At 35.6% G+C, this 19,659-nt stretch overlaps 1 protein-coding gene across 7 annotated transcripts in view; it reads left to right on the top strand.

Moving 5' to 3' along the window:
• The window catches only part of LOC149798985 (sodium/hydrogen exchanger 4-like), a 242,969-nt gene that overhangs the window by 105,547 nt on the left and 117,763 nt on the right, over positions 1-19,659 (top strand). For all 7 annotated transcript variants that reach the window (XM_089957910.1, XM_089957911.1, XM_089957912.1 and 4 more), the window contains 3 exons: positions 1,055-1,136; positions 13,125-13,220; positions 14,184-14,305. In XM_089957910.1, coding sequence (XP_089814036.1) covers positions 1,055-1,136; positions 13,125-13,220; positions 14,184-14,305 — 300 coding nt within the window. The remainder of the gene's footprint in view (positions 1-1,054; positions 1,137-13,124; positions 13,221-14,183; positions 14,306-19,659) is intronic.

The raw sequence follows: 19,659 nt of genomic DNA, 5'->3' as shown, positions 1-19,659 counted from the left end.
AAGTTATCATTCCAAATTGCTTTGGAGGAAGGTGGCCTATAAATGAAACCAACTTGGAATGATTCTGCATTATTTTGAAAAATTTCCACCCAGATACTCTCAATTGCATGTGACTCCAAGTCAAATTGCCTTTCTGCATTTATTATCTTACCTAATGTATACAACAAGACCTCCCCTTGCTGTCTCTCTGTCCCTGCGTAATGGTTTATTGTAGCCTTGACAGTGAAATAGATCATCATTGTGGTTAGCATTTAATTTGGTTTCAGTGAGTCCTGAAACATGTATATTATTTTCCTTGGAAGACAACATTAAGTTAATCTGGTCTATTTTTCCCACTATACCTTGTACATTTAAGTGAGTGACCTATGTTAAAGCTTTTTGTATTTAGTTTCATATCAATTATATGTATGTCATTATGCAAAAATAGGTCAGAGTGACCTACTTTTTACACTCCATTGATTATATTAAGTTCTGGAATTAGCTTAGCTTCTGAGGCACTTTTGTACTATGTTAAGGTTTTGCACCTAGCTCTGTTTCTTTGACACTGATATATGTATTCAGAAAACTAATCTGGTGTATTCTTCTCGGACGTTACTAATCACTGCAAACAAATATAAGTCATATTGACCTACCTTTTATTCTCTATTGATTGCATTATGTTTATGCATTTATCTCAGTGTCTCAGAAAATGTATGTATGGTCCTGAAACTTAATAGATGTATACATCTTGGAAGGCACTATTCACAACAGGTACAAGTAGATTGCAGAGATCCACTTTTCTTGCTCTTGCATTTTAAAAGTTTTTGGGATTATTGATGGCTTAGCATATGATGTTCAGCATCCTACAAAATTCTGTTAGCATTTTGTATCACAGTGTAGTATCTATGCATGCTTTTGGAAAAATTCATGTTACATGGTTTGTTTGTATTACTGTCAGTACACACCTGCATTCCAGTCCCATTTTTTTTAATGATATAAATTGTCGTTATTTTAATGTATTATCAATGTCATGTCACTAATTCCTTCTGATTTTCTGTTGGGTTTTTTTTTTCAGTTGTGGAGCCAATTGCAATCTTTGGTTTTGCATATCTGTCATATATTCTGGCTGACCTATTTGAATTTTCTGGAATTATCAGGTATGTTAATATATCTTGAATTTAATTGTGAATTTAAATTTATTTATTTAACTTCAATTTACATCAATTTATGACTGGTATTCTAAGTACTCTTCACAGCACTGGTGGATTGATTGATTGATTGATTAGTTGGCTAGTTGGCTGCTTGTTTGGTTGGTTGATTAAAGGCCAACGTCAAAGCAACTGGAGTCAAGTTGCTTGCTCTGAGACATACTGTGGCAGCTGATGCACTCTGGTCAGGGCATGATTTGAACTCAAACCATTCTGATTACAAGGCCAGCAAATTAACCACAGAATCACAATGGCCTCCAGCACAGGTGGAGGATTAGGATGCCCCTTGAAGTAAAGGAAATTGGGAAAACAGAAGAAGAAAAAACACCATGAATTTACAGACATTGACTATTGCATGTTCCAGCATCAGGGAGCAAACCTTTGACCACAGCAAATGTGCTAATAACTACAGTATCCTGACCCTGAATTTTAAATTTAATTTTGTACAAGACAGTAAGGCTTATTATGTATTTACATAAATTTTCATTGATGGTTAAGAACAAAGGTCTTCTTTTAGCTGATCCTTAACCAGAAAAAAGTATGAGAAGTTTTCAATAAGCTGTTAGTTTCTTTTAACCATATGGCTTCCTCAGATTGTTTTCTACCTATGCTCTTTAAAGACTAAAAGGGTTTTTGTGATTCGCTGTCTGTCCATCCATGGCCCTGCTATTTGTCCATCCGATGCCCTGGCTGATATCTGTCCATTCTATGCCCTGTCTGATATCTGTCCATCCTATGCCCTGTCCAATATTTGTCCATCCGATGCCCTGTCTGATATCTGTCCATCTGATTCACTGTCTGATATCTGTCCATCCTATGCCCTGTCTGATATCTATTCATCCTATGCTCTGTCTGATATCTGTCTATCCGATGCCCTGTCTGATATCTGTCCATCCTTTGCCCTGTCTGATATCTGTCCATCTGATGCCCAGTCAGATAACTGTCCATCTGATGCCCCATCTGATATCTGTCCATTGGATGCCCTGTCTGATATCTGTCCATTCGATGCCCTGTCTGATATCTGTCCATCTGATGCCCAGTCAGATAACTGTCCATCTGATGCCCCATCTGATATCTGTCCATTTGATGCCCTGTCTGATATCTGTCCATCCGATGCCCTGTCTGATATCCATCTGATAGCACAAGTATGTTATTCATACTTTTCTTAAACTACTTGGAAGAAAGTCAAGTAACTTGATACAAGGCTTCACCCTCCTGTCTAGTTGGACCTGAATGCGAGGGTGGGGATGAGTAACTTTTACAATTCACTTGTTACAGGGATGAGTGGTTACAAAATTATTTACTAAGCCCTGTGATGTGAATCTAACCTCTAACATGGTTGCCATTATTCTCGCTGCTTCTTTTGAGTAGATGGCATATTGATGTGGGTTTTCACTTAAAGACTTCATATAATATGTAGATATTCCACAATGAAATTGAGGCTGGTTTGGCCTCCAGCATGGACACCATTATGGTAGTTATGAAAATCATGTAATCACTGATTCTCTTGAACAAATTGGAAAGTAGACATGAAGTTTTCACATAAAGATTTTTTGTGATATCTTGTTGGTCATAAAATTGTTGCTTAGCATGGATTTTTCACAGAAATACCCCTTACTGTTGGGTTTAGTCTGATAAGGGTGCTGAGATGACTTAGAAAATGACCATGAAGGATGCTGTCTTTAAAATCTTTTAGCACTACTTCTCCTTAGTGGATGGTTGTATTAACATGGATTCTCCACAGAAACCTTTCTTAGGTATATTGTCAAACAAGGAAATATGAATTGACAGTGGCCATTTTGTAATATTGTTCTTGCTGAAATATGTTTGCAATAAGTAGTTTATCCTTAGTAAAAATGGTGTCAGATCTCCTAGAATGGCCACCACAAGGGCCATCATGAAAATACTGTTGTAGCTACCTCTGAATGGAAGGTCCAATTGGCATAGGGTTTACACTGAAAAACATTTATTGCAATATATAATTGGTCATATATTAAGATTTGATTATTCTAGCTCCAGAATGGCTTCAACAGCTTCCATCTTGAAAATGTTTTATGATGTCTTCTACTGGATTGAGGGCATATTGACATGGTGTTTTCATTTACACATTATAATTCTTTGTATCTGGTCCTAAACAAATATGCACCCATAAAAAAACAAATGTTTTTGTTAGCACTACTCCTGAAAGAAATGATATTGATAATGGGCTTTTCACTGAAACACTTCTTGCAATGTTTAATTAGTCCTGAACAAAGATTCTGCAGATCATACCTTAAAAATATCTGTGCTATTTGCAAACTGTTTGAAAACTACCACATTGACCTGCTTCCCCTTGGGATCAAATCAAGGCCATTGCTTGCATTTCTGTACTTTATTGGGCTCCCCGGCTGAGTCATACCAAAGACTTACAAAAATGGTACTATCCGCTGCCTCGCTTGGTGCTCAGCATTAAGAGGTTAGTGTTAGGACTGGTCAGCCTGATGTCAGGATAATGTGACTGGGTGGGACATCATGCTACATGTCTGCGGCATGATGCCATGGTGCTAGACGTCACTCTAAACTGTCACACTGCAGACATCATAGCGATATGACTGAAAAATTGTTAAAGCTACGTTAAAAATCCAAATCACACACACACACACTTTTTTCGGTATATGATCCTGGTGAATTGCACACACACACATTTTTACCTGATTTTATATATTTAGTTGTTGCTGAATAAACAGCTTGATAATGAGCCCTCTGGTACTGATTTGAAGGTCAAGGTCTTGATTCAGGTTTTTTTATCTGAATATGATAATGCACAAACAGAAATGATTGGGTTTTTGTCAGACCCAGTTTTTTAGTATATCCAAAGAATACCTTGAATGATGTAACTCAATAACTTGAGCATTAAAAACTAAAGAATAATAATTATGGATTACAGTAAACTTCATATATCTTGACAGTGTTTGAGGCAAGTTCATTGATATCCATGATATCAGATTCTGGGAGAAGGCCATGCTCAAATCCTTGCACATCGTCGTGTGAACATGTGAACTAAAGCATATGAACATAATTTTGTTACCAAATCTGCAGTGTTAGAGTTTCTGATGAATATCTGAGATGGATTTAACAATCAGCAGTTAAACAGAATTAAAAGGGAACAAAAAGACTTGTGGGGATTCTTGCAAAGTCATTAAGAGAAGTGGAACATCCATCTCTTCAAGGGATTCTTGTTTGGTATTAATAAATTGTGCTACAAAGAAGAGAAACTCTGGGAAAATTGTTGCTTTTGTCAATGAAATTTTGATACTATGTTGGTTTTGTGGCAGTTTTCAAGAATTAAAATACTGTTAACCAAATATGTTGAGAAATAATTAGTTTTGATACTTTGCATTCTCATAGACATATCAATAGAAAAATGTTATTGTCAACTTGTGATGTTATCACATATTTGTAACTGGAGTGTGGTACACAATTTCTGAATTACTGGAATGAAGATAATATCTTAATTGTTATCACCTGAGTAACTAACAGTACCTCATCATCAAATGAAGCTGCATCTACTCAGTAGTCAGTTTATCAATTCGTAATTGGAAGGGTGCTGGTTCAAGTTGTGCCCAGATCAGGCCATGTTGGCTGCCATGGTTTTTCTCCTGCCAAGGCACTTGATCTAAATCACTTCAGCACAGTATCACCTTTCATGTGTTGATTTGCCTTTGAACACCAAAACAAACCAAACCCCATCATCGCTATCTATGATCAATATCATTACCAGTCATTAATGCATGTATCTTCATTAATTCAAGATGCCATTTTTATGACCCACATCAAGATGCAGTGACCTTATTGTAAACTTGTTTTCTGGCAATCCATTTTGTGTAACTACCATAATCCTACCACACTCACACATAACTGGATGCCACTTGGCAGGTGAATTTCCTGTTATTGAAGTAGGTGTCTTTTAAAGGTTTCATATTTTCAGATCCATTTTTGATAGACTTATTGCCCTTTTTTATCAGTGTTAAATCTCCATTACAGCATATTTTTGTATTGTATATAACTTAGGAACCATTTAATAAATTCTGTTACAAATTGGCATGTACACTGTTTCAGAGACATAGGAGGGCCCTGGGGATGGGGGTGGTTGTGTGGTCCAAGTCACTTGGTTTGACCGATTGCGCACACATCTCACTTCCGTCTTGTGAGGTTTAGCCTTAGCTGAACAAACATGAACATTTGAGAAAGCTTGCCAATAGTTTCCTGTGAGTCAGTGGTTCTTCCCTGGGGTTCTTCCTGTACCAGACATAATGGCCATCATGTATATCCAGTCATGTGCTGAAAAGTGGCATACAACTTCACAAAACCAGACCTCTTATTTATCTTTTTATGTAATCAATGCACAGTCATGTCATTTTTGAAATGATATTGATCTATACACCTCCAATCAAAATCATGATTAAAACCAGAAAAAAAAACTGATCAGTGTGACCTAAACAGTGCAATTAATTGGTGCTACTGAAATAAAAATGTAATTAATATGGGTTCTCAACAGAGATTAGCTAGGTTATCTTAACTGGGTCCTAAACAGATCAGCTAGGTTATATTGATGGGTTCTAAACAGATCAGCTAGGTTATATTGATGGGTTCTAGACAGATGAGCTAGGTTATATTGATGGGTTCTAGACAGATCAGCTAGGCTATATTGATAGGTTCAAAAACAGATCACCTAGGTTATATTGATGGGTTCTAGACAGATCATCTAGGTTCTATTGATGGGTTCTAGACAGAGATCAGCTAGGTTATATTGATGGGTTCTAGACAGATGAGGTAGGCTATACTGATGGGTTCTAGACAGATCAGATAGGCTATATTGATTGGTTCTAAACAGATCAGCTAGGTTGTATTGATGGGTTCTAGACAGGTCAGCTGAGTTCTGTTGATGGGTTCTAGACAGATGAGCAAGGTTATATTGATGGGTTCTAGACAGATGTGCTAGGTTATATTGATGGGTTCTAGACAGATCAGCTAGGTTATATTGATGGATTCTAGACAAAGATCAGCTAGGTTATATTGATGGGTTCTAGACAGATAAGCTAGGTTATATTGATAGGTTCTAAACAGATCAGCTAGGTTGTATTGATGGGTTCTAGACAGGTCAGCTGAGTTCTATTGATGGGTTCTAGACAGATGGGCTAGGTTATATTGATGGGTTCTAGACAGAGATCAGCTAGGTTATATTGATGGGTTCTAGACAGATCAGCTAGGCTATATTGATAGATTCTAAACATATGAGCTAGGTTATATTGATTGGTTCCAGACAGATCAGCAGCTAGGTTATATTGATGGGTTCTAAACAGATCAGCTAGGTTATATTGATGGGTTCTAGACAGATCAGCTAGATCATATTGATGGGTTATAGACAAAGATCAGCTAAGTTATATTGATGGGTTCTAGACAGATCAGTGAGGTTTTATTGATGGGTTCTAGACAGAGATCAGCTGTTCTAAAGCATAGCTAAGTAAAGTATTAGAGTTATAAAAGGAGGCTGCAAGTATGATTTCAGAAGCACTATGGGATATTCCCTTGAAGCATTTATTTTCAAGTTACTCAAAATGACAATTCATGGAAGAATAAACTATTTAAGAGCTGTTCTTGTTGATAATGCATGATGTACCTGGTCATGTCCAAAACTCTTTTAAAGGTGCAAAAACAAACAATATCTCTCACAACCAGAGGCTCAAATTAATATTCAAATTCCAAAATCATGTACAGAAATATTCAAAAGAAGTTTTCAATACTCTGATGTTATGACCTGGAACTCTTTACCATTTTCTTTCAAGTGTTGACACAGTTGGCAAGAATGTCAATCTAAACACTGACATGTCATAAATGGATAATTATTTGATTTTATCTTCTATTTGTTTTGTCTGTTCATCAGTTCTACATTTATACAGCTTGGTATTACATGGTGGTATTTATTTTATGTTACTGTAAATCTCTGTATACATGTTTTTGTTGGTTTGTTATAGGCTTAAAGGGAGACCATCTTTGCATGATGTTATTTGACTTATGCTACTGTAAATCTTTGTACATATTTTTTTGTTGGTTTGTTATAGGCCTCAAGGGAGACTATCTTTGTATGATGGTATTTGATTTATGCTACTGTAAATCTCTGTACATATTTTTTTGTTGGTTTGTTATAGACCTCAACGGAGACTAGCTTTTAGCCAATTTTGTAAACCTCATTAAATAAAGGATTAGTAATAGTAACATCAGTAGTTGTAAGAAGAAAAAGAAATTTGTGTTTCTGGATGGCCGACCAAACATATTTCTCACTGCAGATACTAGCACTTTTTTCCCCTGATGTTACAAAAGAAATTTCTGAAATTGATTTGTGCATCTAACTGAGCCAGTTTTGCCCAGTACATGTACTTTGAAGCACTTAGTATATTATATATACTAATCATTATATTATTATATATATATATATATATATATATATATATATATATATATATATATATATATATATATATATATATATATATATATAATATTTACACAAAAAAACCTACCTTCCTACCCTATTTTTTTAAACCAATGCAATAGGAAACAAATACATTTGGATAGGGTCAAGGGGGTACTGATGATGAGGTACTTTTAGCCATGAACTTCAGCATGATAACAATATTAACTTCATATCTTTACATGGAATTTTGCTTGTAACTGGAATAGCTCAATATATTCTGATGCAGTTTGGAATAAATATTGTCTCATACACCAAATTGCCTTTCATGGGGTTTATTTCATCTACCTAACTTATTCTCAGACAGATGCAATTTGATATGGACATTCTCATAGACACATGTCTTTATGGGTTTTGTTTTGTCTGCCTTAGTCTTATGTAATTTGATATGAACATTCTGATAAACTTGCATATGTGTCTTTGTTTTTTTGTGTCTATCTAACATATTCATCACTGATGCATTTTGATATGGACATTCTCATAGATATGCACATGTCTTTATAGTATTTTTTGTCCACCTGACATTATGCAATTTGATATGAACATTCTCATAGGCATGTGTCTTTACCACTCTGGTGGCCTAGTGTTTAGAGTGTCTGCCTTGAATGCGGGAGGTTGTGGGTTCGATCCACAGCCAAGTCATACCAAAGACTTACAGAAATGGTACTAACAGCTGCCTTGCTTGGCATTCAGCATTAAGAGGTTAGTGTTAGCACTAGTCGCCTGGTGTCAGGATAATGTGACTGGGTGGGGACATCATGCTACATGTCTGCAGCATGATACCCCAGTGCTAGACATCACTATAAACTGCCACACTGCAGACATCATAGCGATATGACTGATAAATTGTTAAAAGCTACGTTACAAATCCAAATTACACATACACACACACATCTTTATTGGTTTTGTTTCATCTACATGGTGTATTCTTTTGCAATTATATATAAACATTCTCATAGATGTACAAGTGTCTTTATGGGTTTTGTTTTGTCTACAGGACATATTCTGATGAACTTTGGTAGAAATATTGTCTCTTAAACATAGATATCTAGTTTTTCTTATTTGTACTTTATTTAAAAGAGGTATGGCCCTTGTCAGTCTGCTTCATATCTTTACTTGCTCCAGTGGCGTAAGTGGTTAGAGCATCTGCCTCAGATGCAGGAGGTTACAGGTTCAAACCCTGGCCAAGTCATGCCAGAGATTTACAAAAATGGTACTTGCAGCTGCCTCGCTTGGCACTCAACATTAAGGTGTTTGGACTGGTTGGCCTAGTGTAAGGATAATGAGCCTGGGTGGGACTAGATACTACATGTCTGCAACATGATGCTTCAATGCTAGACATCACTTTAAACTGCCACACTGCAGACACCATAATGATATGACTGAAAAATTGTTCAAGCTATGTTAAAACTCCAAACCTCTCTATCACACACACACACACACGCGGGATATTGCCTGTTATCATCACAGCTCAAGAACCATTGAACATATTCTTATGCAATTTGATGTGAACTTTGTTCATAGACCTAGATTTGGCTCTAATGAGTTTTGTCTTGTCTACTCCATTTTTGAGTTATAGCCCTTGTTGGTCAGCTTCATCTTTACATGGTATTGTAATGACCATGGCTAGAGTCACAATGACTCAGATACTGTTTTAAGTCATTGCTTCTGTTTAGTTTGTTTTTATAAATATGATACATATGAAAATGAATATGAATTATATTGTTCACTTACAAAGCACAGCAACTGTATTTATCTCCAATGTCTATGGACTGTCAAACTAGCAGCCAATCCTGGCAACTGATCTTAACAGGGAGTAACCTATTTTCGAGGTAGAGGTACTTTTGGTAAAACATCTTTGAAAGTCTGTCATAAAGTTTTCAGAGTGTACTGTTTAGCTTATCTGCTACAAATACTATTCTCTTATGCTATTACTATTTGTAATTTATGTAAAATACCTACAAAATTTTGACAAGAAAAGTCCATGTATATCCTTGTATCACAATGTCCACCATTTTGGATTAGCATGAGTTTCTTATTTAGAATTCTATACTTTTGCATTTGCAGTTATTCTTTCTAATGATAGTAGGGTACTGATAAGAAAGTAATTTGCATGTTTTAGTGATAACATCATTGCAATAGCGTTGTATCGATGTATGCAATTCATGTTTTGATATGACAATAGTGGTTGTCTGCATCAAGTGCAGAACCTGCATCTACATGAATCAATTCAATTACAGTCGACTCCGGTTAACTGCACAGCCTCGGGCCCGTCACGAGACTGTGCAGTTAACCGGAGTGTGCAGTTAACCGAAGTATGGTACAGTACAGCTTTAAATCAGCATGGCACAAATACAGGTGAAGAATAACGTATAAAGATAATTAGAATCCACTCTTTCAACGTTTACTTAAATGAAACAAGAGTCTACACTGAACAGCACTAACGTCATACTGTTGAATCAAACACAACGAAATTTACGATTTCCGAAAGAAATCGGCAATTGATGTCTGCACACAAGTTTTACTAATAAGTTGGTGAATTGCCAACTCTGTTTTGTAAAACGGTTCAAACAGCTCACATTCTCTCTGTTCCATGAATCTGCGTAAATTCTGGAGTGACTGTATAGCGACTTTAGATGAAACCTGGTCATCTACTGCGTCGTCGTCATCACTTCTTTCGTCATTTTCTTGTTTTGTCTCTGTAAGAGCTGCAACAATGGTTGAGTCATCGATTTCACCTTCCGTCTGAAGACCGTCATCTATTGCAACATATTATTCGAATTCTTCTACATTCATGCCGTGTGACGTTTCGAGTAGGGTTTCGCCGATACAGGTGGGGTCATCAAGTGACTCGTGATCAGAAGGCACCGAAAAACTGGCCCACCTATAGCAGTTTGCTAAGGTTGACTGTGTTACATTGCTCCAGGCATTTCTAATCATACGAAGTGCATCTAAAACTGTCAGCTTCCTTGTCTGGTTGGACGCTTTTTCTTCGGGAGCTGATCCATCAGTGTCTGACAACAGTTTTCGAATAACAAGCGATCTATAGAACTTCTTGAAATTTGCTATAATTCCTTGATCCATTGGTTGAATCAGTGAAGTTGTGTTCGGAGGAAGGAAAACAATCATAACATTTGACAGTTTGATGCTGTCGCCATGAGCTGCACAATTGTCGCACAGCATAATGATGCTTCCCTTTTGCTAATGCATTTGATTGTCAACGCACTTCAACCATCTCTTCCAAATTTCTGTCGTCATCTAGGTGTTTTTGTTTGCCTCGTTCTGTACTGGCAGCTGTTTCAAATTCTTAAAACATTGAGGGGATTTGCTTTTGCCAATCACCAAGGCATCCAATTTTTCGCTACCATCCATATTGCATGCAAACAAAATTGTCAAACGATCTTTGGCAATCTTACATCCCGGTGCTTCTGCTCCTTTGAAAGACATCCCATCAGGTAACTCCGGCCAGTACAACCCAGTTTCATCGGCATTGAAGATGTCTTTTGGTTTTTAGTCTTTAAGGATTTTGGGTAGAACATCAATTACCCATCGTTCAGCTCCATAGTCGTCTGCATCCTGTTTTTCGCCATGTTGTCATTTAAATTGAATTCCGTTGCACATTTTCCATCTTTCCAACCATCCATTTGTTGGTTTGAAATCATGCAAACCCAAACCATTTGCCAATTGATTAGCTTTTTCAAGCAACAGTGGTCCACTTATCGGAATCTGTCGACTGCGAGCTTGAGCGAACCATTGTAACAGCGCTTCTTCAACATCTTCGGACTTGCCACCTCGTTTGCGCTTCTGAGAAGAATTGCTGTTATTTTGCCAGTCTTCAATGATCTTCTCCTTGTTCTTGAGGATTCGCGAAATCACACTGTGACTAACACCGAACTCAAGTGCAACAGAGGCCTGACTTCTGTTGTTCTCAATGCATTTTATGACTTCAAACCTTTGAGCTAATGTCTGGGATTTACACTTGCAACTAGTCATTTTAGACTGCAAAATAAACGCTCATAAATTCAAGGTTGAACTTCCAATGATTACCCCCTAGTTCAAATCACGGTTTAGAGCAATGTTTCCCATGCTGTACTACGATTGTTCCCACGCCTTTGCTCCCTGGTGGGCGGGGATATACATGTATCTACCATGTCTACCACCTATGGCGTCCTTTACATGTTAATCATTTACAAAGTCGCAATTACCGGCTTAATTGTCGGCTTATTTGAAGCGTTACAGCAGTGGGCTGGCAATAACTGATCCTGACTTTACATTGTGCAGTTAACCAGAGTAAAATTGTATTGAATAATGTGCCATAGGCAGAACATTTATCGTGCTATTATCCGGAGTGTGCATTTAAGTGAAGTGCAGTTATCCGAAGTTTGTTCCCATTGAAAAGCATTGGGGAAAAACAGGACCGGCGTGACTACGTGCAGTTATCCGGAGTGTGCAGTTAACCGATGTGCAGTTAAGTGGAGTCCACTGTATTCAAGACTTAAGTTATCATCATAAAGTTTAATTTCACATAAACTTGAGCTCATAAAATGTTCGTATTCATTTTCATAGATAAGCCCTACAGTATTCAAATACTTATTGTTATGTAATTTATGTATTTGTAATGTTGACATTGTATACCATGCAAAAACTCTATTGTTTACAATGCAATACACAGCACACCATACAAGACACTGATTTGTTACATGGGTTGCCATGCATTCAGTGATTGGTTGAATTGCCTCGTGTGGTGTCTGGGGAAGGTTATAAATAGGGGAGCGCTGTCATTGTTGGTCAGACACTAACGAGTACAGTCGCTGCCAAAATTCAAAGTGACAGAGAAAGAAAAAAAGTTTCAAGTTAGTACATTTAGGATCTTTAAAAATAGCACATTTTACTAAATCAAATAAACAAGAATAATATATTTATTTCAACAAAAATAGTTTATAACAGTTGTCTCCCACCACACCTGATAGTCCCCCCCACATCCAGTTTGTTATATCAGAATTACATAATCTGGTTGTATACAATAACTATAGCTCTTTTTTATTTATTTTTTCAATTCATTAAACATTGTCAAATTGTTCTTGATTTTATTTTGATGATATAACCCCTCTTCCATCGCCCCAACCCCAAGCTTTTGACCATTTCTAACATAACACTCTGTTACTATGTACAAATATATGTAGCACCCTTAAGGACCAAAAAGGGCCTTACAGCATGATGCTTGTATTGATGAGACCTTGTAGAAGTGAGATTTCAAGCATTCCATGTCCTCATTATGAGGAGACTTCTGAATGCACATCCCCTGCTAAATTTGATTTCCCAACACAGGTCCCTCAATTGAAAGCTCTCTGGAGTAAATTGTAAGAGTAGACCCTATGTTATACAACCATTGCTTACGGCTCTTGTTTTGCTTCTCTTCATTTCAGTATCATCTGCTGTGGATTGATTCAAGCTCAATATGCCTTCTGCAATGTGTCAAATAAGTCAAGATTGGCCATTAAATACTTCATCAAGGTAGTCAGGTCAGTACAATGATTTTCTTATACCCATAAAATATAAATAAAAATGTTAAAATAGATAACCTAATTCTTGTTGCTTATTTTGTCCTACCCAGCCAACAACCATGTATTCCATCTATAATGCTTTTATTTCAGTTCAATTACTCACTTAATTGTTTTTTTTATTTTAATTAAATTTGCTGTGCAGCTAGATGTTGATGAGACTTTGGATGAGTTCAGTTATCAAGGTTCAACATCATTATTCAGCAGAGTTATAACTGTCCCTGATTGTTGGACCCATCAAATTACTTTTGATTCCAAACAATAACTCCTGAGTTCTTATTGGATTTCATCAAAATTTGGTATGCAACTTGATTTTCTGCTGTGCAATGTACACTCTTCCCCAAATTAAGTCACATTGGTATGAAACATGTATGCTGTACCAAATAAACCAAGATAATCCATTCCCCAAGTTAATCACCAATAGTGGAATATGTATTGTCATTATGTTGTGGTGAAATGAAACAAGTTTAATATTGTTTGAGCACATTGAACATAAAATAAGCTGATTGGTAAATGAAAACTCCAAAAATCATGGTCATTAGTTTGTTTTTCATACTTTTAAGAACCATTACATAATGCAACACCAAATCAAGGTTTATGCAGTTTATTGTACTAATTACTCCCAACAAACTGCATAGACCCAGATTTCCTGGTGCATTATGCAGTGGCAGATATGGGTCTACACATTTTGCAGCTGGACCCAACTTATAAGCGAGAATATATGGTCAAATATATGCTGTAATTTACTTATCATCATATTAGGACCTCAAGAATGGTACTTGTCGATCTCTGAAAGATGGACCTATAAATTTGGTGCCCCAAAATTTTAAACCTTGTAAAAAATTAATGCAGGCATTTCAGAATTTTTTAAATGTTCTGAAAAGGAGGCACTAAAATAGCATCTTTATTGTATTATCATTTCAGTAATGCTATGGAAATATTGATTTTCCTGTTTATGGGGCTTACAGTGGTGAGACTGAACCATAACTGGAATACTGGGTTCACCCTTTGGACCATATTTCTTTGTATCATCATGCGCTTTTTAAGTAAGTACTGCAAATCTTATTTGATAATTTTAAAAGGGGGGGGGGTAATGGTCTAAGGTGTTTGTCTTTACAGATCACTCAAACATCTCACTTTTGTCCATGTTGGTTCAAGTAATCACTTAATCAGCATTGGATATATGAGAAATCTTGCCAATAGATTATCGTGGGTCACTGGTTTCTACTGTGTTCTTCTCCACCAAATACACTGGCTGCCTTGTATAGCTTATCATGTGCTGAAAATTGGCATTAAACCCACAAAACCAACTGATTAAATATTTTAGGATAATTAAATTGTGCAAATGTTGTAAATTCATTATGCTTACAACATAAAACTTTGCAGGTTAACAATTGACTTAATATACTATTATACTTTATTATACCATCATTAGAAAAAACATTTGGTGAAGTCTTCATTTCCCTAAGGCTGATCTGAAACAGATTTACATTCTGCTCTGTGACATCACCTAACAATGGACACATACCAGTTAGGCTATATTTGGATGGCACTTACCATTTATGCTATATTTAGATGCAATTGACAGTGTGAGTAGATGGATGAAATTGATATAGCAGAACAAAAACAACATGAACACTTGTCTTATAGTTATCAGATAATTGTTTCATCTGTATCATAAACATGTCGTCAGTTCATTTACTTGATCCAGATGTTTGTGTCATGCCTCGTGTGATAGCAGCAGGACAGCTGATCATGCTTTACCCTTTAGATGTCATGATATTCATTGCACTTCCATTATCAATCTCATTGTGATACAAACACCCAGATAAGTTACTGTATTGATAAGATCTATGTACCCTGTATACATCCTTATAAGTCAGATTATACCACAGACTGCATAGACCCTGATCTGCCATTCATAATGCCCCCCAGCAGATCTGGCTCTTTGTGGTTTGTTAAGACTCATCAGTAGGACAAACATTGACCTTGATCTGCTACAGCATAATGCTGCAGCTGAGCAGGGTCTGGGTTGTTTAATCTGTGAACTGACTTATATGTGGATATATATGATATTTGCATGTTCCTAGCTATAAATACTGTAGGCACATATCAGTCAGTGCATATTGTTTTCGGAGATCAGGATCTAGGATGTTTACTTGAATGAACACCATAGACTCGGATACACAGTAGACTCTCACTATAATGTTTTTCAGGAATAGTGTATCATGATATAGCTGAGGTTGCCTTATACTGGTGTACATTATACAGAGTACAGTAGTCCCTTGCCATATTGCTATTCAGAATAACCATAATAGTTCATCATGATATAGTTGAGGTTGATGATACTAGAGTATACTATGGACAGTACAGTGGTCCCTCACTATAATACTCTTCTGAGGAGGCATACTGCTGTACTGCATTTTAATTGCAGGCGCACTATACTGAGGTAGGTTTAATATCTAAGCTACATTCGTCCAATATATGGCATATTTGTTATTTAGGGGACTGCAATCTACTGCAGTGCCTTAAAGTTAATGATCTCTGTAACAGTGATGCTGTTCTGATTAATTCATTTTCTTCTTATTGTGGTCACATTCAGTGAAATGACCATATTCAGTTTTAACCATTCATGCTGTTTCTGAATTCATGCAGTTTGAAAAATAGTCCCATTCTGTGGTGTTGCTGCCCTATGGTATTAAATTAAGTAACATAAAAATGTGAAAACCAGCAAGTTTAGTAAAATTCAACAAATAATTTTTATCACTAGAATACAAAGTGAAAATTTACAAGGAACATCCATTGTTGTGGATTAAATCCCAATTAGTCTTAAAAGTTCTATCAGATGTCCAAAAGTGTAGATTGTTCTGAATTAATTCCAGTGATGTTCTGAAAGAATTACAATCTTGAATGTGCTGATATGCCATTAGTATTACATGTACTGATGCTCTACCAATCTTCATGTATCACACTGATATAAACCAGAATGACCTGGAATGAATTCACAATAATCCCAAACTAATGATTTAGTCCCAAGATCAATAAGCACTTTGTAATTCCATTGAATAATTTAAATAAATAAATCCTCTCAAATTATAAATGAGCACAAAATAAAATACTGTTTTCACTATACAGATGTTAAAATAAGATTTAATAATTCTGATGTAAACAACCTCTATATAAAAACTTAAGACACAAGAAGAGGTCAAAAGTTCATTTCTGGAACATTCTAAGTTGTAAACAAGGTCAGGTCTTGTACTTAAATTTTAATCAACAAATTACAGTTATTGGGTGGACCAGGAATTCCCAAGGGGAAAACCAGTGTCCTTAAATCAGATCCAAGTAAACATATTTGCAACTATTATCTTAAGGCTTGGTCTACAGTCATGAACAAGAGTTAGTTATTTATTTTGTTGTTTACAAAATGATCATTACAATCTACATTCATGGACAAAAATTAAACACACAGTATAGATAGAGATAACATTACCAAGACATCACAGATGATTTGTCATGAAATCTTGTCTGGGGCCCCGAGTGGCCGAGTGGTCTAAAGCGCTCTTCATTACGGATCACTGCCATCTCACCTCTGTCTGTGGCAGTTCGAGTCTAAGATTCAGCCAATGTGGGCATGTGAGAAAGCTTGCCAGTAGCTTCTCGTGGGTCGGTGGTTCTTTCCAGGGTTTTCCGGGTTCTTCCTCCACCATTAATACTGGCCGCCATGTATAGCCTATCGCGTGCTGAAAAATGGCGTTAAACCCCACAACAACAACAAAAAGAAATCTTGTCTGATTCCCAACAAAAAACTTGTTTCTAAACTTCACTGAAAAGTCATTAAAAGTTTAAATTAATGTTAAATGTACAATTGCCAAACTTGATTTTTAATAATGTCATAGAGCTCATGAATGGCTGATAGACTTCACCAATTGATGGCATTGAGTTCATGAATGGATGATAGACTTCTCTAAGTGATATCTTAGAGTGCATGAATGGATGATAGACTTCTCTAAGTGATATCTTAGAGTGCATGAATGGATGATAGACTTCTCCAAGTAATGTCATCGAGTGCATGAATGGATGATAGACTTCTCTAAGTGATATCTTAGAGTGCATGAATGGATGATAGACTTCTCCAAGTATTGTCATTGAGTGCATGAATGGATGATAGACTTCTCTAAGTGATATCATAGAGTGCATGAATGGATGATAGACTTCTCCAAGTAATGTCATCGAGTGCATGAATGGATGATAGACTTCTCTAAGTGATATCATAGAGTGCATGAATGGATGATAGACTTCTCCAAGTAATGTCATCGAGTGCATGAATGGATGATAGACTTCTCTAAGTGATATCATAGAGTGCATGAATGGATGATAGACTTCTCCAAGTAATGTCATCGAGTGCATGAATGGATGACTTCTCTAAGTGATATCATAGAGTGCATGAATGGATGATAGACTTCTCTAAGTGATATCATAGAGTGCATGAATGGATGATAGACTTCTCCAAGTAATGTCATCAAGTGCATGAATGGATGATAAACTTCTCCAAGTATTGTCATAGAGTAGATGAATGGAAGATAGACTTTTTGAGGTCATGTCATATAGTGCATGAATTTTTTTATAGACCTTTCTGAATGATATGGTAGAGCACTCAAATGGACGATAAACTTTTCCAAACTAAACTCCTTTGATCTAACCTTCACTGTAAGAGTGGTTGAAGAGTCTAATATTGCTGAAGCTTGCTTGATTGCCAAACTGATGCTTATATTCTTTCTACTCACCTTTTAGACTAAAGCCCAGTTTGTAAAATATTTTAATGTTTGTCTATGCACAGCTATATAACTGTGTGGCACAAGTACATTTCACTAAATGATTTGTATAAGAACCAACTAGTCATGTTCTTGCAAATCAGATACAAAATTGTTTAGATGTTTCACACCAGTATTTGTTCACCATATCAGAATATTTGATTTTGGTTCCACCAATGGTTTCTGGTAAAAACAAAATAGCACGACCTGGTACATTTGGAATATACCTTCCAGATATCTTGGCCCAAAAGGGTGGACAAATGAAATGTCTGTAATAGAAGTTATGCATAGATTTGGGAGGGGTTGTCCTGAAAAGATTATTTTTCACCAGCTTGTTAACAATAGTTGAATACTTTAATTAACACATGTATTTTATCCATGAACCAAAGAGTCTTATCTTGAATGAAAAATTTACATTTATAGAGATTAGTGTTACATGAAATTATATGAAGATCTTAAGATTTGGAATGGCATTAAATTGTATAAAGATCTTACGATTTGGAATGGCATTAAATTGTATAAAGATCTTAAGATTTGGAATGGCATTAAATTGTATAAAGATCTTAAGATTTGGAATGGCATTAAATTGTTTAAAGATGTTAAGATTTGGAATGGCATTAAATTGTATGGAGATGTTAAGATTTGGAATGGCATTAAATTGTATAAGATCCTAAGATTTAGAATGGCATTAAATTGTATAAAGATCTTAAGATTTGGAATTGCATTAAATTGAATAAAGATCTTAAGATTTGGAATGGCATTAAATTGTATGAAGATCTTAAGATTTGGAATGGCATTAAATTGTATAAAGATCTTAAAGATTTAGAATGGCATTAAATTGTATAAAGATCTTAAGATTTGGAATTGCATTAAATTGTATGAAGATCCTATGATTTGGAATGACATTAAATTGTATAAAGATCTTAAGATTTTGAATGGCATTAAATTGTATGAAGATCCTAAGATTTGGAATGGCATTAAATTGTATAAAGATCTTAAGATTTGGAATGGCATTAAATTGTTTAAAGATCTTAAGATTTGGAATTGCATTAAATTGTATGAAGATCATAAGATTTGGAATGGCATTAAATTGTATAAAGATCTTAAGATTTTGAATGGCATTAAATTGTATGAAGATCTTAAGATTTGGAATGGCATTAAATTGTATAAGATCCTAAGATTTAGAATGGCATTAAATTATAATAAGATCTTAAGATTTGGAATGGCATTAAATTGTATAAAGATCTTAAAATTTTGAATGGCATTAAATTGTATGAAGATCTTAAGATTTGGAATGGCATTAAATTGTATAAGATCCTAAGATTAAGAATGGCATTACATTGTATAAAGATTTTAAGATTTGGAATGGCATTAAATTATATAAAGATCTTAAGATTTGGAATTGCATTAAATTGTATAAAGATCTTAAGATTTGGAATGGCATTAAATTGTATGAAGATCTTAGATATGGAAGACCATGAAATTATATGAAGATCTTAAGATTTGGAATGGCATTAAATTGTATAAAGATCTTAAGATTTGGATTGGCATTAAATTGTATAAAGATCTTAAGATTTGGAATGGCATTA

This window comes from Sinohyriopsis cumingii, chromosome 5, assembly GCF_028554795.1.
Source record: "Sinohyriopsis cumingii isolate HCF-2022 chromosome 5, ASM2855479v2, whole genome shotgun sequence".
Classification (NCBI taxonomy): Eukaryota; Metazoa; Mollusca; class Bivalvia; order Unionida; family Unionidae; genus Sinohyriopsis; species Sinohyriopsis cumingii.
The sequence above is the reverse complement of the archived record's forward strand: the minus strand, read 5'-3'. Positions and strand labels throughout refer to the sequence as shown.